This window comes from Tenrec ecaudatus, chromosome 16 (assembly GCF_050624435.1).
Source record: "Tenrec ecaudatus isolate mTenEca1 chromosome 16, mTenEca1.hap1, whole genome shotgun sequence".
NCBI lineage: Eukaryota > Metazoa > Chordata > Mammalia > Afrosoricida > Tenrecidae > Tenrec > Tenrec ecaudatus.
In genome coordinates, this window is record NC_134545.1 from 63,882,332 (window position 1) to 63,903,625 (window position 21,294).

A 21,294-nucleotide genomic window follows, 5' to 3' on the forward strand; every position below is an offset into this window, starting at 1 on the left:
ATTTGGTATTTTGCCTACACAGGAACCTCAATTTGGGTTGAGAAATTAGCATTTTTCATCTTCTAAAATTTCAAGAAACTTAATAATTTACATTTGATAAATCTGCATATTTTGATTTTAATGCAGAAAACCAAAATCAATATAGTACCTATGTATTTATTCACCTAGAATTATATATAACTTATTTTGTTAACAATTTTGACAAAGGTTTAAAAAACCCTTTCCCTTGTTGACTTTCCTCGTCTCGCTTTCCTTCCTCCTAATCATTCTGAATTCGGTGTGTATTGTTCCGGATAACACACTGCACTTAAAAAAAAAAACCTAAATAAATGTTAGCATTTAGTACATGTTTTAGTGAAACTTGCTCTTTTTCTTTCTTCACCCAAGGTCCGTCCTGCCCATTTGGTGTAAGAATCTTTTGCAAGGTATACAGATCAATACGGAACTGAAGGTGGAATCGGCATTTTCCAGGGGAGCAGATGGTCTCAACGTGCGTTCCAACATGGCTGTGCCGATCTATAAAGCAGTAACAGGAGCGCGTTCTCCTTCACTTACACCCTCTTTGATACACAGTATCACCAGTGTTACCTGCTAAATTGTAATGCTACATGCAGTTGTTGTAATTTTGTAATGTCACACGATAAAGGGCTCTGCGAGAAGGCTAAACTGGGCCGACTCAGGACGGAAAGTAGCGCAGTGTCAGGCACACAGTCGAGTACACTAGTCCTTTGAACGCATTGGATCCGTACACACAGCAGACTGATACTGATCCGCCTTGACAGCTCTCTAGCTCAGGAAAGCTTAAAGTTATCGGATTGCAAGTTAATAAGAATATTTTCTTTTTCTTCTCACATATTTTTAAGAGGGAAAATGGCTACTAAGAATGGCCTTCAAAAACCAACATTTTTCAAGAACGGTTTTGAAACTCCATTGGGCATAGGTGAAGAAAATGAAGACCAATAGTAAATGTTATTGCCAATTTGTATGTATATGAAATGATTATAAGGGCACATATTCTATAGACTATCAGTTAAGAAGATGCACATGTATACAGAATAAGTACGTATAGCCTTTGGTTCTTGGGTCCACGTTCTAAACCAACCTTGCTTGGTTGTTTGGGCTTTGGTTTAATACTGATGAAGACATCAAGCTGTTCCATCAATTGAGCAATGAATTGTGGGTCGACTTCAATTTCTTCCTTCATATCAAACATCAACACAAGAGGAAGACAACCCTAGAAATGTAAACATAGAATGTGTTGGAGGTAAGCCGTTAATTATTTAAACACCAGGTAACTTAACATGTCTATAAATAATGTAATATTTTACATAAACTCAAGGATTAAAGCCAACTCATGTTTTCATTTCACTTAGATGGCTGGCATCGAGATAATATCAAACGACAGAGACTATTTTGGTGTGATGAAATTATGTCTTACGTTCCATTTGGGAGCCTGGCGGTTCTGCCCACTTTTCACTTTGAAAAGCACCTCCATTCTTGGACCCTAGTTTTGCAGTCATGACAGACACTAGATGCCCAGCAGGGGCACGGAGATGGCGGCTTGCTCGACAGCTTCCAGTGGTGGCTTTTCATTGCCTCTTGAATGAAGCTGACACGCGCCTCAGCAGCTGAAGAGCCCTCTTGCTAGAGTCACTGCAAGTTTCTATGTCTGTCCCTTTCTCCAGGCTCAACTAGCCGAGCCGTGTATTTGCATCCTGGCATCTTAATGCATCAAAGACTTCGCCACCAATCCAAGGTTTTATCATAAAGCACGATTCAAACTTTAATTCCTCCCTGAAGCAAAATGCTACCATTGTCCCCCTGCTTTATTTAACCATCTCACTTGTTTGACTGCAAAGTAATTTTTCCCTCAGGCTTTCAATTTTTAAAATTTTTATGACTCCTAAGCATAGGAATCACATCACATGCCTTTCATGATTCACCTAGAATACTCCATTTTAGCCCCTATATCACTTAAATTTGTACACTAGTATCCCATCAAGCATACTGTGGTTAAAATGGAATCATTTTGCTCCATTTCTCTTATGACAAAGTAATATGTTAGGGGAAAGTGGTACTTGAAGGGGAAACACGTGATAGTTAAAATATAGGTGGAAACCTTCCAATTTATTTCTTGACCTCTTACGTTTTCCCAATAGTCTGCAGCAAGACAAGGGCACCACACTTGTTGCTAGGTGCCATGAGGTGGTCCCCAGCACACAGTGACCCTATCTGTCCACGGAACACAGGTTCACTGCACACCTGTTTTGATCCAAGTACAAATACGAACTTATAATTCTCCAGAATGCTTTAAAAAGTTCACCGAATTAAAAAATAACATTTAAAACTCTTGAAGAGGAAAAAAATAAATATAAACCATAAGTAAACTTGAGTAGACTATGACACCTGATAGCAATATATGAAAAAGGGCCTGAGAAGTAATGTCGGTTAAATAAATTAAAAATGTGATAAGAGTTGTATGAGCCCCTAATAAAACAATTTCTAAAAAAAAATCCCATTTACAACAAAACAAATTTATTTTAAGTTATCATAATAATTCTTAACGATTATAATGTCTGTCATCTGCCACAGGAAATTAATCAATATTATAAACAGATTTTATCAACGTGCTGAAACCATGAACTCTGCAGGTTAATAATGACAAAGGTCACCCTGAAGCTTAGTGCTCCCAATGCCCTGGAAGGTCAGGAGTGGAACAGGAAAGCACAAGGGTGTTTTGAGTAGGAATGTGTGTGGGCTGGACCTGCGGCCACCCCAGGCTGTCATGACACAGGGGGACCCTGGTGTATGGGACAGTCAACCTATGCTGAGCTGTACTTGTGAAGAACCCTTTTGGTTGTTTTTGTCATACTATGTACTGCATGCCATGTTCCACCATGTAATTGATTGATGTTAGCATTCTCAGATGTTGAGAATGTTAACTTTTATTAACGTTTATTTTAAGCTTATCTGGCTCCAGAGTCATAAGGTTTTGCTTCTTCAGTTTCTTCTGGAAGCTCTGTGCAGCCGCCTCCTCTGGTTTAGGAGCAGTGAGTTCCTTCGCAGTGAGGATGGTTTCCATGTGGCGGGGGAGCTCACGTGTGTCCGGGTCCGACCACGAGCTCTGGAAGTCCAGTGGCGCATCGTGGGGCTTTGTTCACCTGGATGGGCTCAAGGACCAGAGACTCCACATCTAAACCCTTCAGTTCAGCATGACTCTGCATTTTTAAGTATGTGCAGCAAAAATTCAGCACTCTTTTTTGGCCCAGAAACCCTGGGTCCATCCCCACTGTTTGGTCTGGGCACACCTACCGGCTCCCCCATTGTAAGGTGGGAAGGGCACACACTGCTTCTGCCGAGTGACGTCTTTCAAATCTTTGGTGGCTTTCCAGATGTGCATTCCCTTGATGGCCTGCGCAGTTTCATGGGTGTTCTTAACGTGGACTCAGAGATTCGACCCTCTTGATTTGCATGATTGTGTGGGGTTTTCTGGGCCAAGTGTGTATCAAACTGTTTTGGCAGATCACCTGGGGCCGCTACAGACTCGAAGGTGATCAATTTTACAATTTACTGTTCAAAACACTACCGAAGGGATTTAGTTTTCTAAACTTAACCAGGGGCTTGAGTTACTTGAAAACATGGACACAAATCTGATCACTTTGCTGCTAACGTTGACAAGTAGATGCGGGAAGTTGTATGAATCTCATCGGAACCATACAGCTCTCTGAGGAAAGACCCAGACGGTGCAGAACTTTCCATGGTGACGTTAGTACAAGTGGCCAGATAAAAATAATCACTTTCCATCCATGCCACAAAATATAGGCACTGATTTCATTGCTACCTACTCTGTGTTCAGTCTGTGTGTTTCTTTAATAAATCATTTCACTGGGGGCTCTTATAGCTCTTATAACAATCCATACATCAATTATATCAAGCACATTTGTACGTAAGTTGCCATCATTATTTTCAAAACATTTTCTTTCTTCTTGAGAGCTTGGTAATCAGCTCCTCTTTTTTCCCTCCCTCTCCCACCCTCCTGCCCTCATGAACCCTTGATAAACTATAAATTATTCTTATTCTCATATCTTGCACCATCCACTACCTCTCTTCACCCATGTTTCTGTTGTTTGTTCCCGGGGGTGGGGGGAGTAATACATGCATTGGTTCCTCCTTTCTTCCCCTTCTGCCTCCACCTTCCCCTTATCCTCCCAGTATGCTACTACCATTACTGTTCCTAAAGGGTTTAACTTTATCTGTCCTGGATTCTGTGTGTCGAGAGCTCTTATCGGTACCAGTGTACATGCTCCAGTCTAGCCAGATGTGTAAGGTAGAACTGGGGTCATGATAGTGGGGGTGGGGAGAGGGTAAGTATTGAAGAGAGAAATGCTGTCTGTTTAGTCAGTGCTATGCTCCACCCTGGCTGACTTGTCCCTTCCTTGTCACCCTTCTATGAGGGGATGTCCAATTGTCTACAGATGGGCTTTGTGTCTCCACTCCAGCTCCCTTCACTCACATCCATATGACTGTTTGTTTTGGGACTTGATTGCCTGATACCTGATTCTGTGGATACCTCATGATCACACAGGCTGGTGTGCTTCTTACATATGGACTTTGTTGCTTCCCTGATAGTTGGCCACTTGTTTAACATCAAGCCCTTAAGACCCCAGACACAGTATCTTCTAATAGCCAGGCACCATGAGTTTTCTTCACCACATTTGCTTATGCACCCATTTTGACTTTAGCGATCAGATCAGGAAAGTGAAAATCATAGAATGCCAGGTTATTAGAACAAAGTGTTCTTTTGTTGAGGGAGGATTGAGTGGAAAACTGATGTGTGTCTATTCCCTTGATACTTAACATATAACTATATGTACATAGACCTATATCCCTATCATTATTAATATTAAAATATTAATATACTTACATATATACATGCCTATAGTTAAACCTCTATGAATGTCTTTTGCCTCCTAGTTCTGCTGTCTATTTCCTTTACCTTTCCTCCTGTCCCACTATCATGTTCAACCTTCATTCGGCTCTCAGTAACTCCTCTCGGCTACAATGCACTTGATCAAACCCCACCAGGAGTTCGATACCTTCCTCATCATCAATTTTATTTCTCTTGTTGTTCCCTGATCCCTGGGTTTTCTGGCTCCTGCTCCCTTTCCTCCCCCTCCCCTTTCTCCCCTGTCCTCCTGGAAACTTCGATCCCATGGTTTTCTCTTAGATGGAATGAAATAAAGCCTATTGTGGTATTATGGACCGTACTTTTTCAGTCTATTTCCTTTTACCAAAAAGCATCACTACTTGACCAGGTTTCTGTCATGTACAACGTCACATAATATACACAGAGATTCTTAAAAATAACATTCATTTCTATAAACTTACCATGAGATATTGCCTTGCCAGACAGACAGACTCAATGGTGCCCTGGAGGTAGATAGTAGATTTCTTTTGTGGATTACTGGGATCAGGGAAGTGGATCTGAGCACCTGTTCTCTGCATGATATGTTTGATGTTGCTACCATTTCGACCCATCATAAAGAGATGATGCTGAGCCGCAATGTCTAGTTGCGTGCTCACGGGAATAGCTGATGCCAGGCTCCCCGCGAGATGTTCTAACAGCATGGCAGTCCCTTCCTAGGAGAAGAAGATGGAGACAGAGTCATCCTCTAAATGAACTGGCCACACCGATGGGAGGGCTCGATTGGCCTTTTAAGAGCTATGGAAATATGCACCACAGAGAGCAAAATGAGGGAACTTTCTGAAAAACAAATGAGTCCAATGCTTTTAAAATATGACTAGCAGGATTTGCACACTTAAGATGCTTGGCGTGACCTCCACTGCTTACCTTCACGGCGCTGGTGTTATTCTGAGAGCCTCGCACTATGACGGTAGCACCGTACATCCGGGAGCGCTGTTTGAAAGTCACGGAAATGTTGTGCGTCTGCGAGAGGTGCTGAATGGCGGGCGCGTTGGGGTCGGGGACCGGCTGGAGGATTCCCGCAACGGGCAGCTCAAACATCAGCACCAACGGAAGGAGCTCCTGAAAGAAAGCGACGGCGGCTCAGGGCAGGGACGCCAGGCGCGTTGCCTTCAGAGGCAGTCCAGTTCGTGAGCTCCTTTCTGAGGATGAGGTTCTGAAATGCAAACTACTTTTATTGTAGACGCAAGATTGGCAGGTTACATGTAAAGTGTTTGGGGGTTTTTTTAGGGACAGTTTGTAAAACCTGAGTGTTTAGAACTTACAATGACCACGGCCTGGGTCCTCGGCTTCTTTTTGGTCATTGCAAAATCATATGAGAAACTGAACTGGCTTACATCCAGATTATCTCTGAAAAACACCTTAAATGGAAAAGACGTATAATGGCAGAAACCAAAACCAACCGCACTGCCTTCTGGCCAATTCTCACCCCACAGTGACATTGGTATAAGAGTACACATCCTGTGACCTGGTCTACGCCAGCGTCGCAGAGGCAATGACCAGTACGGTGTCCTGGCCACCTTAGCAATCTGCAGCAGGGCCGCCTTTTCACGGGAGCAGACAGCCTCGTCTTTCTGCCATGGAAGGGCTGGGGGGTTCGAGGTGTTGACTTTACAGTTAGCAGCTCCATGTGCAGCCCACTACGCTACCAAAGCTCTTGATAAATAATACAGGGAAAAAACAAACCTCTTTCCAGTCTACAAAAAGTTGGGATAACAAATACCAAAGCAGACAAAAGACAACATTGTCGATATCTCATACTTACTTGGATTTATTATTTGGTTACAAAGAAAATAAAATATGATATTTTAAATTGTTTCTAATGCAAACATTGCTGACTTTGATTTGCAATATTAAAATAATAAGTATTTACCCGAATTCTAACTCGAGCAGATTCTACTCCTGATGGCTGTCCTGCTATTGATACCTGTAGAAATAAGAAAATAAGGAGTCCGGTGTATTTCAGTTGATTCCATATTTGCATTTTTCAGTTATCCGCATCCTGTACTGAATGTGAACTCGCTAAAAAGAAGGTTGACTCTGAAATTTCAATACAGACTTTCTTGATGTGAATTTTCTTCTTAACAAGAAATTCAGAGGATATGCGTCAACTTATCTACATCACCTCCTGGACTTAGCTACACCCCACACCTCCCATGAGGTCATCCCCCTTCAAACAAGTCTTCAACAGTTCATTTTCCTCCTTCTTTTAACTCTTTGCATATGAGCTCAATGGCACTATAAATGGTCTGGCTGGACTATATCTCAAAAAATATATATTTTTTAACTCTGTTATGATTGTTTGGGGCAGCTGAGGCCACTTCAACTGGCAGTGACCCCACATAAAAACAATAACCGCCTTGGAGCATTGACTGCTCTGAGTTTTCATGGGAACAGATCGATTGTGGATCATTCTCCCACAGAACCACTGAGTGGATTCGAACCGCCAACCTTCTGGCTAGCGGTGTAATGCTTGACTGTTGTGCTGTCAGAGACCCTTGCTAGCTGGGAAGTAATCACTGCCCCAAGCCCACGAATCTTCCCACGACTCATCTACTACCGAGTGAGTCTTGGTACTGGAGGAAGGAGTGTTCCAAAACACCACTCGGAGGGATGGTGACCGTGCCTCCCAGGTAGTCTGTAAACAGTCTGAACACCGCCCTGCTTCTCGCTAGGTCCGTCTAACTAGCCCCCTATGAAAGCATCCCACTGTCAAGGGAGGAGAGGAGACCACATCCAGTCACCTTTCTGTTCAGCACAATGCTTAGTATTGTGACGGTTGAGAAGAGATCTGATAGAACCTTGGGGGCCACCTGGTGAGACAGCGCAGCCAGCATCCACAGAGCAGACAGGTGCTGGAACAAGGCAGGTGTCTAGGGCCATTCCTATGGGACATGCTGAGTTTTTTCTTAAGGCTCTTGCTTTTTTATGGCTATTATCTGGTCTTCTACCAATCATTTAGAAATTAAGACTTTGGGTTAAAAATAATAATAATAAATAAAATTTAAAAATAAAAGACTCTGGGTTCCACCTACAGCTCATCTTCTCAAAAAAGCTCCACACCTTCAGTTTGTAGGACTGTACAAGTCATCCAATTGATGCTGTGGGGTGGGGACTGGCTCTCATCTCTCAAAAGCAATATGCCTTTTGAAAATTAAGACTGTGATCCATTCCATAAGAGTTTACATGAAAAGAAAACTCACCTGGTTGCTTTTCTCCGCTTGGTTATTCCTGTTAGAATCTGGAAAGTGGATGTGACATCCTGTTTCTTCCATCACTTTTTTAATATTGTTGCCACCCTTGCCAATTACATGAGAGTGTTCTGTATGTGAAACATCCATCTTCAATGTGACCCGGTTGCTCTACACAGAAATAATGTCATTATTTCTCCATGCGTAAGAAAAGAAGGAACAAACCCCAATATATTTTCTGTTTGGGGAATAATATTAACAAAATGGCCTATTAGAAAACCATAGATTTGTTCATAAAAATCCTCTTGCATGATAAAACTTCTATATCTATTTGTCTTTGACTATAAAAATGAATTCTTACTTCAACTAAATTTGTCACAAGAAATAGAAAGATGCACTGTTTACCAGGATACTTTTTTTGGGGGGGGAGGGGGAAGTTAGGTCTTAAAGTTCATAAATTTACAAATAAATCACTCATTCTCTTTTCAACACACATTATTCTTGACACATGAAAACTTCAAATGGCAAGACTGAAAATATGTGCATTCTATGAAATTAATAGAAAAAATATAAAAGTAATACTCTAAACTGTGAATAGGGAAGAATTTACAAGTGTTGCCTCCTCATGGTCCATGTTATTTTGTGTTAAACTTGATAGCACAGATCTATGGGAGAGTGAGGCAGAGGTCTCAGGACAGGCTCTCGCAGTGAAAGGGCATGAAGTAGTAACCCAGACAAATGTAAGATGAGCTACAATAAGCCAATGTATAAAATCCCAAGACATGAGGAATAAAAACACGGTGTTCATTGGAATCCATGTCTTTAAATTTGGGGCGTTTTGCATTGCAGAAATGTTAAGACTGACATGAAGTCTCTTCTGATGGATGAGGATGGTGCTGGAAAAGACCCGGCTTTAGACAGTAACTTCAGAAAGTGAAAACGCAGCACCATGTCGAAACTACCAGTAATTTTCCCCTTTCTCAATTCTTGGTTTTCAAACGTCTCTCCATTAAATATTTTGATGTTCAAACTTAATTCTCCTTTTAGTTTATCCTTTGAAATACTGGACAAGATATAGCCTTTCTGTTTGAGGGGGGAGGGGGAAAGAAAAGAAGATAGTTTTGGAATATTTAATAATTAGAAGGTAAAGAATTATTAGATGTGAAAACAAAAGGAAAGAGGAAGATATCAGTAATCACAACAGTGAACTATCAGGCAGCATCACACCGTGCTTAAAGGTCAGGAAACCTGACTTTAAACTTCACACTATTTGTTATCAGCTCTGGAATCCTGGACAAATTAATATCTCTGCATGGAGTTGGCTATACGGAATAAACTAACCATTTCTAAAATATAAGGTGCTCGGCGAAGTGGCTGGCATATAAGAAGTGCTTTGTGTTGTTCGGTGGTGCCATCCAGCTGATCCCAACCCATAGCGACCCTGCTGCCGGTGCCCCAACCCCACCTGGAGCCCGTACCGGCCTCGCAGTCGCTACTGTGTTTGAGCCCAGTGTTGCTTTAGACGTGTATGTGAAAGACGTCCTCTAAAATTAGCACATAATTTGACACCTTTAAGTCTTGGAAATCCTATTTGGAGTCACTATGGATTGGAATAGATTGTAAAAGGGGGTTTGCATGTGGGAAGGAATGAGTTGCTGATGCCAGAGGCCTACGTGGAGAGCAAATGTTTTGAGAATGATGAGGGGGGAAAATATACAAATGTGCTTTATACAATTGATGTAGGTATGGATTATGATAAGAGTTGTATGAGCCCCCAACAAAATGATTTTTAAAAACCCCATGCCGTATCACCCACAGAGATGCACATGTACACCACATGCCACATGAGAGACTGTTCTTGTTTCCTGTTGGCCTTTTCAAGGGAAATATGTTAAACTTTGCAGTCTCTTCATCCTTACCCCGAACTAATCTGGAAAGTGGATGTGACGTCACCTTTCTTCCGCTACTTTTACAATGTTGTTAAAAACTCCAATAGTTTTTTCTGAAGGTGTGTGTGTTTGTGTCTTTGTGTACATATATATGCACACGCGCCCACGCATCTACATACACATACAAACACACATGCTTACAATATATCCACGTGGATATACATACACATACATACGTGCATGTATAGGCATACATAATATTGTTCAATTACCCAGAAGGTGAGAAACAATTCAAATTTTAAGCAGAACTTTATATCCATTGCAGATCCACACACACGTTATTTCATAAACCACCAGTCCTGAATCATGGCGCTCCTCCTCCGTGTGGCTCTTGGAAAGCAGCGCGAAGTAGCCCTTGCGCAGACAGGCTTCTGACAGCTCAGAGTCCTCAACATGCACTTACTTTTGTGTCTAAGACAGACATGATCATTTCCTTGGCTTCTTTAACGTCTTCTTTCTTCCCTGAAACCTTAATATGGGGATCTGTAAGAAACCAGAAGCAAAGTCATCACATGAAGCTCCCAAACGCTTTGCTATTAAACTTCTGTCGTGATGTGAGAAAAAGGATTAGGCGACCCAAGACTACACTCATTCTAGGCACATTACCATTGAAGTCCAACAAAAAGAGGGCAACTATCCAGATTGTGCATATCTGGGTGGCTTTTTCCTTCTTAAAACTGGCTAAATCTGCTTGCCTTCGATTACTTTTTAAATGATATCATGTGATTACTTTTAAGCAAGTGAGGTATGTATAAGTTCCACTTACTAAACGAGTGTTTGGGGCAGTTTTCCAAGGCTCACTCCTTGCATCTACACCATAGTTTTAGTAGTTAGGAAAAACTAAGGCAAAGGAACTGGCAGTAACTTGCCCCAAAAGCCAAACCCAGGTCTGGCCATTATACTTCAATGCCATACAAATCACAGGATGATTTGATCCATATTTAAATCACAGGAAGATTTAATTTAATTTAGATTACAGGCTAAGATGGTTGTGTGTGGGAGGGGGGTGTTGCTTACTCTTAGGGATGTTTATTTAGCATTTATTCAGAATTTGTGTTGAGTGATCAATATATGATACAGCCATTGTTCATCACTTCAGTTAAATTTTATAAGGAAGAGAATTTCTTCATTTAACACTTACTTCCTGAGTACCTATCCTAGGACCCAGGTACTGTTCCCAGTAGTGGGAAGGGAAGAGGCCAGACAAAAGCCCCATGTGTGCTTACAGAAATGAAATGTACAAGCATGTGAATCAAATGAAAAATATCTAGTATATTAGAATTTAAATGCAATTTTTAAAATGAAGAAAGTTCAGGAGCACTGGGTTTGGGGGTGGTTAGGCCTAAGTGAGGAAGTGAGGGGTCTGAGGAAGGGCTTCAAGAGGGGAGATAGCTGGCTAAGCTTGAATCTTCCAGATGGGGGGGGGGGGGGGACATACAGAGCTAAGGCCCCAAGGTGCCGGCGGCACTTTTTCAATTCTCTCTTTATCGGGTTACCAGGTTGCCCCAAAAATCCATGTGCCAGTCTGGGGAGGCACAAAGGTCTATAAATTAACCACCAAACGCACTTCCACAGTCTGTTCCAGTTCACGGTGTCCCTAAGTAGGGTTTTACACATGATTTCCAAGACTGTCCATCTTTCTGGGAGCTGACGGCCTCATCTTTCTCCTGAGAAGCTGCTGGCGGGTTTGAGCTGCCAACTTGTAGTTAGCAGCACACGGCCCAGCCCACCTGCCACCAGTGGTCTTTAGAATGAGCTGTGTGCTTTAGTAAATGCAGAATAACAGAGATAAATCTTGACGGTGTTCGCATTGCTAACCTCCACATTTTTCAAATGCTGAAAATGCACTAAGTGGTAAGAATCAGAGCTATGACTTAAAAGGAAAAAGAAGCCAACAAACTGCCTGCACCAAGCTGACTCTTCATGGGGGTCACGCGTGACAGCGTGCAGCGGACCCTGAAGGTTTCTGAACCCAAACCCTTCATGGGATTAGAGAGCCTCGTCTTCCTCCCACAGAGCAGGTGGTGGCTTTGAACTGCTGACCTTGCAGAGAGCACCCCACCATGTAACAGGGCTCCCCAGAGTTTGCCAACATTTAGAGGGTGCCTTTCAGAATTCAGAATAGTTCTGCTTTAGTCGGAAATCTTCCATTATCAAGGACAAAGATTGGGAACCGCCTGACACACACTGTGGAGTACAGTGGTCTCTTCATCCTGAAGTCCAGTCACAGATGAGTGACTATAAATCATATTCTTAAGGTGTAATTGGGTAATTAAAAAATAAAGAGAAAAAGAAGGAGATTGGATGAAGAAAGGAAAAGACAGGTGGAGAGAGGAAAGACAAGAGAGAGAAGAGAGGAGGCGGGAGAGAGAGAAGGAACTATTTTCGGAGAGCTACTCGTTCCTACAGTGCAGACGGCGAAACATGGTTGACAACAGTTCAGGACTGCACCGCTGCTCTCTGACCTTCGGGGGACATCGTCGCCGCAGCTGTGCTCATTTGAGTGGATGCCATCTTTGCAGCCCTGCCCCTCAGTTCAGGCTGTCTCTCCCTGGGCTTGCTCTCGGCCTCGGGCCCTGTGCCACACATTGTTACCTAACTTCCTCTGTCACCTCTGACAACCTGCCTGTCTCGTGGGGGCTTGGGAAGATGAAAGGCTCTAAGATTGGCTGAAGCGCTCACAACCTGGTATTATAAAGTGAAGCGCCTAAAAGTAGGCAAATGGTATTTCCAAACACTACAAACTGAGAGAACATTCCTGATGGCATGGCATGCTCAGAATCATGGCTTTTCCCTAATGCATCCTAACAAGAAGCATCTTGTCTCTGTAATGTTCTTGCCAACTTCTGCCACAATTAAGTAAATGAAAAGCTTCATCAATACACTATCATGTTCATCATAACTCCCGAAGGCAAGATTTACATCAAGAACTGTCGACATTCAGCATTTCGGTTCCAGCTATACTCAACTCTGGTTTAGGTCTGACATTGACATTAAGCTACACAGAAAATGATCACTACTACAGTGGCTGGTCAGAAGCCAGTGTTACTCACAACATGGCCTGCTAACACAGCTCATTTGTAGCACATGCTAAAATACAGGGTCCTGGGACTCAAGGAAGGAGGCTTGGTGGAATAATGACTTAAGCATTGGAGTACTAACTAAAAGGTTCATAGTTCAAACCCACCAGTCCTGTGCACTGCCTGCTCTCAGAAAGATGTGCCGTCTCAGAGCAGGTGTTCTTTGTTCTATAGTGTCGCCATGAACCAGAGTTAGCTCTATGGCACTGTTATCTTTGTTTTTGTTTAGGGAGAATTGGCATTTTATAAGTTTCTCCAAATGTTTCTTAAATCAAGTATGTGTAGAGGGCAACAGATGAAACCACATTACAAATTCTGTTCAGTCTTTAAATGAATCAAGGATATATGACATAAAACACTTCAACAGAATAAAATATTAGACTTCTCATTAAAGAGCCTAAGTATTTTGAGTGGTCTGGTCATTTTAAAAGCTATTACTTTATGGGCTGGGTAAGCACATCAACACGCCTATGAATCCATAGAGGGATCGTGAACCGCAGAGGTAATTTAACAATGAATCTGATTTCCACCATTCATTGCATCAACAGAACAATAAGCACAAAACAAAAAGCAAAAAAAAACCTCAACTGAATTTACTTCATTTAAAAGTGAAAGAGCACCATCTAGTGATGGAAAAGATAAATTCTTAATGGACACATATAAACACAAAATACACTCATACACAGACACATTCAACTGCCCTGGGCTTGAACAGGGGCTTGTTTGGAAAATGCTCCCTGTGCATATAATCAACTCTCATAGGGCAGAGAAAAATAAACATGACATTCTGCTAACGTCGTTATATTGTTCCCTGCCTCTGCAAGCATTGCCTAGAAGATAGAACAGGATGTAGACTCTTATTCCAAGGTGAGCTTAATTTGCTCTTATTAAATCCTGCTTCAATGAGTGTTAAAGTTATGTTCATATTAATAGGTATAGTCATATTAAAAGGTATCATGTGAGAAAAGGTATGAAGCATGTTGAAATATGGCAGAAAAATGGGAGAATTACATATCCCCCTCTTTCCAATCTGAGGACAGTTCCAAGCAAATCTGCTCGAAAAATAGCACTCATTACACTGTCATCAGTCCTCCACTGTGCTGTCATACTTGGTGTGGAAACTGGAATGGTACAAACCAAATGGTCCCTACGTTTTTAAAAATGGCTCATTACAGAGGTCAGTGACAGAAGCCGTGAGAAGAGTCAAAACCGCACATCCAAGGTAACGATATGTCCTGTATGGACAGTCTAATTTCAAAACTTCTACCCGTAGGACCTCAGTGAAAATACAGAAACGATCAGATAGAGGTTTCTAATGTGGATCACAGGAAACTGTGGACATCACTGAGAGGAGTGGGAATTCCAGAGCACTTTATGTGCTCCTGCGGAACATGGACCAAGAGACGTTCATTTGGACAGAGCCAGGGAATACTGCGGTTTACAACCGGGAAAGGTGTGCATCGGCGTGGTATCCTTTCACCACACAGTCAAACTCTATGCTGAGCAATTAAGCAGAGAAACGACGATATGGAGAAGATACCATCAGGATTGAAGGAAGACTTATTACCAAGCTGCAAGATGCAGATGACACAACCTAGCCGGCTGAAAGTCGGGAGGACTTGAAGCATGTGCTGATACACAGCAAGGATTCAGCCTTCAGGAGAGCTTATAATTCAATGTAAAGATAACAAAAAATTTCACAATTGGACTGATAAGATAACATCATGATAAATGGAGAAAAGATTGAAATTGTCCAGGATTTCATCTTGCTTGGATTCATAAGCAATGTATATGGAAGCACCAGCCAAGAACTCAAATAAAGAACTGCATTAGGTAAACCTGCTGCGCAAGATCTCCTTAAAGTGCTGATGAGCAAGGAGGAGCCTGACCCAAGCCACGGCATCTCCATCACCTCCTGCAGATGTGAACGTTGGACACTGAAGACCGAAGACCAAAGAAGAGTCGGTGCACTGGAGCCATGGTGCTGGTGAAGCGTACTGAATGCACAGGGACTGCCCAAATACCTGCCTCAGAGACGTGGAGGACGAATGCTCTGAGCAGTGAGGAGGACAAGTCGCTGGAACCGGACATCATGCTTGGTAAAGTAGAGGACCGTGTAAAGGAGGAACCTCTGACAGAGCAGCAGACACAGAGGCTGCAACCATGAGTCCAAGGGTCACGGCTGTGAGGAAGTCGCAGCACGGGGCAATGTTGCTCTCTGTTGTACGTAGTGCCATGCTGAACTGGAACTCACTGGATGGCACCCAACAACAACAACATCAGATATTCCAATTTCCCTGGGGAGTGCAAATGGTTAACAAGTTGCTAACAGAAAGGTTGGTAGTTCAAGTCCACCCAGAGGCATCTCAAAAGAAAGGCTACGTGATCTACTTTGGAAAAATAGGCTATTGAAAACCCGATGGAACATAATTCTACTCTGACCCGCATGGGGTTGGAACTCCCCAGTAACTGGAATCAGATATCCACTCCTGGTTTTGATTTTTAGACTCTTGGGTCTGGATGAGTCAGAATTGACTCAACACGGGTGAGTTCGCTTAGAGTTTGGGTCCTCCGCATCTGCTCACATCTCTCGGCTATCATTCTAAGGAAGAGGGGATGATGATCAGGTGGTAATCAATCTTTCACCACTTAATATGAACTTGTATAGACATGGGTACGAAGTGGTTATTTTACATGTGGATATTGTAAAAGAGAAAAAGTTCTGAAAAAAAGCTGAGCCTTTAAGGAAAAAATGGTTTAAGAAAGTAACACTTCCATATGAAAATCCATACGGACTTGATAAGGCAACACATGTTGTCATGGGAACACCTGCTAAAAACTGTATTTTCAATAAAAGTAAACTTTGAAAAGAGTTGGGACATTTATATGAATATAAGTGAAGTTTAGTTATAGTTTTAAAATAGTACCTCTTGGTATTCCGGCTTCAACTTTCTGGTTTTCCATCCTTGGAAATGTTTCCACTCCTGGAAACATTAGTTAATATTTTACTGCCTTTTTCCTTTTCTACTAAACCTAAACCTCATTCCCATTCCATTCCAAGCCCTCAGCAGATCTAGAGGAAATGCTCATGTCGGCCATATCGTGGTATTTATTACGCAATGAACTTGTAATAAAGTTTTGCCAAGAATAGGCTTCTACCTATTTCCTCTCCGCATGATTGAAAGCTGCTGAGAAAAAGATTCAACCTAAAAACGGATGGGAATCCTTCCTCTCTCAGCATGTCGGTTTGTAAAGCTAGCAACAAAAGAGAACCACTACACCACCCTTCCCATCCACAACACCCCATTCCTTCCACCCATGTTGTTGGACGCTGCTGAGTGGGTTCTCAACGCCTAGCAACTACACGTGGAGGACTAGGACTGCGCCGGAGCAGTCTCCAGGCTGAAGTGCTAGTGGTACTGTGGGTTAGGCTTTGGGCTGCTAACTAAAAGGTTGGCAATACAATCCCGTCAGCAGCTCCAGGGGAGAAAGATGAGGCTGCTGTTCCCGTAAAGGTTTGTAGTCTTGCAAACGATGCGGTAGAATCTACTCGAAAGCATTGCATTGGGCTGGGTTGGGGGTCGGGTGAGAACGCGGTGAAGCAGATAGGTTTTCTTCAGCTTGGTGACAGGGTAAGCCCCAAGCACTAGCTTTTCATTTAGAAGCCAAATGCTTAACCATTGCACCACCAGAGCTGCTTCCTCTCATCCCCTAGGTGAAAGTCATCATCTTAGAGTTATACTTCTTTGGGGGGCTGGAGGGAAGGGGAGGCAGGTTCATCTCAGGGCCTGCAACCCATATGGCTTCAATCCATTTAATGTACATAACTAAAGCTGTCAGAGTGGCCTTACATCTATAAGGAAAAACCAATGAATAGAGTTCACCTTCTGCCAATTCTGAGTTATTTTCACTTTTGTTTCAAGGTTCTGTGTTATGGTTTTTCGCTTCCTGATTTGTCCTTTTGGAAGAGATTTAAAACTGTGTAAGCAAGAGGGACTTTGGCCCAGGGAGATTAGTCCATCTCCGTCTATCTAAAATCGCCTGCAGTCCTTGGGGAAATAGCAGCAGTTTGGTAATTCCAAAGTGGGCTGGCCAATTTATTTTTCTTAATGGAAGGACTCTGTGTCCTAGGTTTAGAGTTCTGTCAGAGAGCTAATATACTCAGATGGAAGAATCAGAAGAAGCAGACAAGTTCAGAGCAATGCTTGACTGAAATCACACAGGGAAAGGCTAGGAAAGGCCAGCAGGTATCACACAGAATGTACTAACACTGCATCATGACTTTGATTTTTGCATTCGGCTACCCATTCCCTTCATACTGCGGTGAAAATATGTGAATTACATAGTAATTCAATATGTAGTTCTGAATCCCCAGTTAACCACATACAATAATGAATTCTTATTCCCAAATTAACCACACACAAATTCTGTCATCTTGCAAAGCTTCTAAATCTCTGGAATACAGTTCCTTCAAGAAAAAAAAAGGGGGGGGGGCTGATGGTTAGATCATTGTTATGCTTTGTTATAAAGTCAAATTCCCTTGGCATAAAACATTGCAATATGCAATCTGGTTCTTAAATCAAGCTGACCTGATAAATAACTTTCCTTTCTAATTTATTATCTCATAAGCCATTCACCAAAAAGTAGCATGCTTTAAAAATGTTTCTAGGAGCCCTAAGCTGCAAAGGTAAGCACAAATGTATCTAAAATAGCCATCTGCTTGGCTTGAAGGAAGAAGCGCAGCCCTGAGCCTTGGGGAGGAATCGACAATTGGCTTCAGAGTTGGCTGGCTTGGGCTTTCCTTTTGCTTTGCACACGGTAGGAACGTGCAATTTCATATCAAAATTGGACCAAGAGCTCATTTCACCCGATTGGCATTTCCTGAATAGTGCACTTTGAGGCATGAAACAAATGTGCTGACAGCCCATGCGGAGACGGGATTAGACTTCAAACCCTGGTCAGAGCCATGTCACAGCTGAAAACTACATGCCATCCAATGTATCTGCTGTTTTGATCATGTTTCCTTTAGGTTGGCAAATCATGACGAGCACACGTGAAGTTAACTCACAGTCAATGGCCACAACCCATATCTTCCTGTGACACCAGTCCTGCGACGGCCTCATCCAAGTAGGCATTCCCTTCTAACGAAACCTTTACACGGGCCCACAAACATTCCACTGTCACTTCTTTTTCTCTCTCTCACATGAAAAGATGTACTTTATCGAAAGACAGGGCAAACCTGGGAGGATTCATTAAATCTGACAGGAGATGCTTTTCCAAGAATGAAGCAGATGGCAGGAAGGCAATGCACAGCTAGCTTATTTTGGAGCCAGTGCGATGGCTTCCAGATTCTTCCAAGGAAGGTCTCAAACCAGAATTGCCATCAACTGACTGAGATGAAAAGAACAGAATGGGTTTTGGAGAGGGGACGGAAGAGGACATCGCCACTCGTGTCGTTGTTGCTGTGAGGTGCTGTGATTGGCGACGGAGTAGACTTAGCACTGAGGGAGGTGTTCTTCCAGAGTCACAGCCATCCCAAGGATGGGGCACTTCGCTCACTGCCATGGAGCCCACCCGACTAGCCGGGGCCCGTCAGGACAGCACGGGCCTCACCTGTGGGTTTCCAACGCTATCACTTGTGCCCGGGACCGGAAAGCCTCATCTTTCCCTCTCGGAGTACCTGGCGGTTTCTACCCTGGGCCTTGTGCTGCAGCCCAACCCGGTGCCAGCAGCGCCCAGAGGCCTGACTCACCTGGCAGGAAAGGGACTACCAGTTTGAGAAGAAGATACGCACGAACTTGAACTGCTGAACTACCAGTACCTTCAGCACAACCAGTACTGAAAGGGCTCAAACTACACGACGCTGTGCTAAAATAATTATTCTTTTCGGACCTCTCAACTGTATGAGGGAATGAAAGCTAATGAGGGAATGGGCAAATCAGACATGTGCCTCTTCTTTGCTACGATTCCTGTGTGCTGCATCAAAGCTGGCTCTTTAACCAGCTAAGGGGACTCAGCAGACCCCAGAAATAATCTGAGAACAGTGGGTGATGCTACCAAACCAAGGAAGGCCCGGTGGAATAGGAAATGCAGATACACTGCAGCAGAGGGAGACTTGGAAAAGAGCGAAGTGTCGTGTCTCTGTCTCGTGCAAAGCAAAACCTCCATGTGCAAGTGCAGGCTTGCAGGTCAGGTAGGGAGCAGAGAAAGCACAAGTTACACAGAGAGCTGACCCGGGCGGCTGGGGGGGGGGCGAGAAAAGACCATTAAAACCCAAAGTCCAGTTGTCTGAGGCTCTTGCAGCTCTCTCGCATCGGTCCTCAATTCGTGTATTACAGAGACAGGAAGGCAACTCTGGGAAGGAAGGACGACTGACAGTCAGTGGGGAATCTGTTAATACCAAATCTACAGAAGACATGGTCAGTGCTGGATTATTGGAAAGGAAACTTTCACAAACCCAACTCACACCAGGTGATAAAACAACACTGCAAGGACCCTGAAAGAGAAAGAGAATGTGAAAGAAAAAATGCCCTCTGGAATGATTTTTTAAAAAAAGGAGACGGGGGTATGCTGGGTGATAGGTTGGACTACTTTCCGCAAGGCTAGCAATTCTAAACCACCAGCCAGTGCTCGGGAGAAGATGAGACTTCCGCTCCTCTGAAGAGCTGGTCTTGGAAACCCATGGAAGTACTGCTCTGTCCTTTAGGGATGCTATAAACAGAAACCATGGCAGCGCGTTCGGTTTTTTGGTTCTGTTTTAGAAATGGAGCCCCAGTCTGCAGACCCAGCTTCTGTTTATTACAGAGTGGGGATGAGGATGTGGCGGGATAAAGCATCCTAGAACCTGAGATAACAGCCAGGTGAGCAAGAATTCCAGAAGCCAGAAGTGCCTCGTCTTCCTTCTCTCTCAAGGGGCTACTACAGTTTGCAGAGTGCAGGGCAGGTCCGCGACATAGTGTCTGAGGTCTAAACGCAAAGAGGGTTTATCTGCGCTCCCTTTCACAATAGCTGGGCCTATTTCCGTAAAATCCTAACACATGATTGCTAGTAGCCATTATAGAATAAGTACCCAAGCATCCAAAAGTTATTAACATTAGAGTAGGAAAGTTGTGTGAATGAGAACTCAACTGGGTCATACCGCACATAATCATTTTTTGTGGTATGTCCAACCTGCTAAGAGAGAAAAAAATGTATGAAAACGTTCTGTCTCTTGAGGACATCCCAAGCAAAATTGAGATTGTAGCTAGGAAACAGCAAAACTCTACAGACTTCAGTCCTAAAAAATAGCTGACTGCCCGAGCCTCGCATTAAAATCATCCACCATTCTCTACTTTGTTCTGCTTTGTTCTAATGAGAAAGGTTTATTTGTTCTACTTAACAAGCAACAAAAGAGTGGATTCGTCGATCATGTGCTAAGTACTGGGCTTGAAGCTTGCTCATGAGCTCAAGAAAGTTAGCAATTTTCACAAAATGTAAAAGTGCCCAGTGTTAAGCAGGCCAAAAAAATTTACCATCCTGAAAAAATAAACATCACCTCCATTCATTAATAGGGTGACTATTGTATCCCATCTCTTCTAACAAGAAAAATGTCGTTCTTAAACAAAATTTTTCTATATGAAAAGTTCTTATAAATCGGGAAGAAAACCACAACTTATCTCCCAGGAAAAAGGTCAAAAGACAGGGAATAAATAATTTGGAAAAAAAAGGTCAATAAATATAAAGTTCAATCTTAGTAAATAACCTTTTTAATGCATATGCTTGATAAATTTTTTAAGCATTTGCAAGTATAAACACTCTGATGTTGATGGAAATAAAAATTGGTTTTAAATATCTGGAAAGTAATTTCAACTATTAGAGAATTGCAGTGCCATAATTTCATTTTAATTATAAATTAGCATATTAAGAGAATATAATCAGAGAGAAAAATGAAAATAAATGGCTATTTTATTTATTCAATGAGTTCCAAATAGAAGGGTCCTGGGTAATTTTTACTTTATTTTATGCTTCAAAGTTCTTCTGTATTTTCTACAATGAGTAATTATAGCATTTATAATGTAGTGGGGCGAGTACACCTTAAAACAAGATTATAC

At 42.6% G+C, this 21,294-nt stretch overlaps 1 protein-coding gene across 2 annotated transcripts in view; it reads right to left on the reverse strand.

Moving 5' to 3' along the window:
- Positions 1-21,294, reverse strand: part of BICC1 (BicC family RNA binding protein 1) — a 311,914-nt gene that overhangs the window by 43,638 nt on the left and 246,982 nt on the right. For both annotated transcript variants that reach the window (XM_075534861.1, XM_075534862.1), the window contains exons 4-9: positions 10,528-10,607; positions 8,188-8,346; positions 6,858-6,911; positions 5,852-6,046; positions 5,389-5,640; positions 1,103-1,234 (exon numbers count right to left, since the gene is read on the reverse strand). In XM_075534861.1, the coding sequence (XP_075390976.1) occupies positions 1,103-1,234; positions 5,389-5,640; positions 5,852-6,046; positions 6,858-6,911; positions 8,188-8,346; positions 10,528-10,607 (872 nt within the window). The remainder of the gene's footprint in view (positions 1-1,102; positions 1,235-5,388; positions 5,641-5,851; positions 6,047-6,857; positions 6,912-8,187; positions 8,347-10,527; positions 10,608-21,294) is intronic.